Raw genomic sequence first — 1,623 nt, 5'->3', positions numbered from 1 at the left:
ATGGGGGTGATGCTGGTATCGCCATTGTTGATCGGCCTAATAATTTGTTTCAATTCGCCTTCAAGGTTCGGAGTCCAATTTGAGCGTAAGTCTAATTTCATCGCCATCGTTTTCAATCCTTCTGAAACCCTTGATTTCTTGAACATTCGCATTTACTCACCGTCAACAGTGATGCGGTTTCACGAAACATCGCTTATCATTTAGCAAAACGCGGATGCAGGTATGTTTGCGCCTAAAATTTCGATTGGATTTCACCTCTGAAATCTGAATTGAACTAATTCTGATGTAGTTATTTCTTTGTTTAGGTTGGTGTTAGTGGAGATGAGAAGGTCATCAAGGGCGTTACGGATTGGATCACCAACGATCTGAAGGAAGTTGCTATTGAAATCGTTGGATTAGATATGGAATTGGAGAGAGAGTCGGTAGTTGATGAAGCCGTGGAGAAAACTTGGAGTATTTTGGGGAAAGTGGATGCTCTAGTAAATTGCTATACTTATGAAGGTATATGATGAAAGCTGTTCCGAAAAGAATGAGGGATAACAAATCAAGAGGATCGATCGTATTCATGACCTCGATAATTGGTGGTGCGAGAGGAATATATCCAGGTGCAGCTGCATATGGTGCTTGTTTGGGTGGAATTCATCAGTTGGTCAGAGTAAGTAACTTTGATCTTTGTATCCCTTTCAATCCGTTTTATAAATGATATAAAGAAGTAAATTTCTATGCTAAAATCCTAATAGCAACTTTGATTTGTTTTTGTATGATCAGACATCAGCTATGGAGGTCGGGAAGCACCAAATTAGGGTTAATGCAATTGCTCGTGGATTGCATATAGATGATGAGTTTCACATATTCCTATTTTATGAAAATGTTTTTCACTTGGAAATGGTCAAACTGTTATTTTAAAGGATACGGTTCCGATTGATTGAATGATTTGGATATAAGAAACTGAAATGAGGCTACATTGAGATTAAAACCTGTTGTAGAGGGTTAAGTGATTTTTTTTAACAGGTTAAACGATAGTTCATTCCCTTAATATACCAAAAAAAAAAGACGATAAGTTCGATGGGCTAACATGACATTTGCCCTTTTGTAAATGGTGAAAAAGATGGTGTGATGGAGATATTTAGGCATTTCTAATAAATATTTTTGTGAATATCCCACTAAATGTCATGTTTTCAAACAAAACGTTCATCTCACCCCTAAAATGGTTATCATTTTATAAGTTTTAATTTGTTTATCGCTATAAACGATAGAAAACAAAATATATTGTTATTATTGATAAAAGTATAAAAGGTTCCTATTAATAATTAAACTCAAATACATTGCTATTTCATACAATTAATTATTAGTAAATATGTATTTATTATATTCTCCATATTTAGTTTAGCGCATTTGTTTATATTATGCAGAGCCCATTTGTGTGTATTATGTAGTCCATTGGAGCCATATGTACATTGTATATATCTTCCATTGTTTAATGAAAGTATTCATGGGAAAATAATAGTGTTTCATGGTATCATAGCTGGGCGATTTCTTCTCCCTCATTCTCATCTAAACCCTACAGTCGTTGTCATCATATTACCGCCTACATCTCTCTTCTTTGTTGTCATCACTTCTGCT

The 1,623-nt window shown here is 34.9% G+C and overlaps 1 protein-coding gene across 1 annotated transcript; it reads left to right on the top strand.

The window, feature by feature from the left end:
- LOC145098457 (uncharacterized) lies at window positions 1–954 on the top strand. The gene is made up of 5 exons (XM_079036094.1): window positions 1–15; window positions 135–220; window positions 317–418; window positions 502–655; window positions 769–954. Exons 1-5 carry the CDS (start codon window positions 1–3, stop codon window positions 904–906), a joined length of 495 nt encoding a protein of 164 aa, XP_078892220.1. The 3' UTR covers window positions 907–954.
- The last annotated feature ends 669 nt before the right edge of the window (window positions 955–1,623 follow it).

The sequence above is a fragment of the Lactuca serriola genome, chromosome 4 (assembly GCF_051521515.1).
Source record: "Lactuca serriola cultivar US96UC23 chromosome 4, Lser_US96UC23_V15, whole genome shotgun sequence".
NCBI lineage: Eukaryota > Viridiplantae > Streptophyta > Magnoliopsida > Asterales > Asteraceae > Lactuca > Lactuca serriola.
Note: the sequence above shows the minus strand (reverse complement) of the source record. Positions and strands in the feature narration are given on the sequence as shown.

What these genes read in the sequence shown, in the direction of transcription:
- LOC145098457 (XM_079036094.1), top strand. An exon ending in GATATGGAATTGGAGAGAGA is followed by an intron (nt 419 to 501) that starts GTCGGTAGTTGA and finishes ATACTTATGAAG; the next exon opens with GTATATGATGAAAGCTGTTC. An exon ending in GAATTCATCAGTTGGTCAGA is followed by an intron (nt 656 to 768) that starts GTAAGTAACTTT and finishes TTGTATGATCAG; the next exon opens with ACATCAGCTATGGAGGTCGG.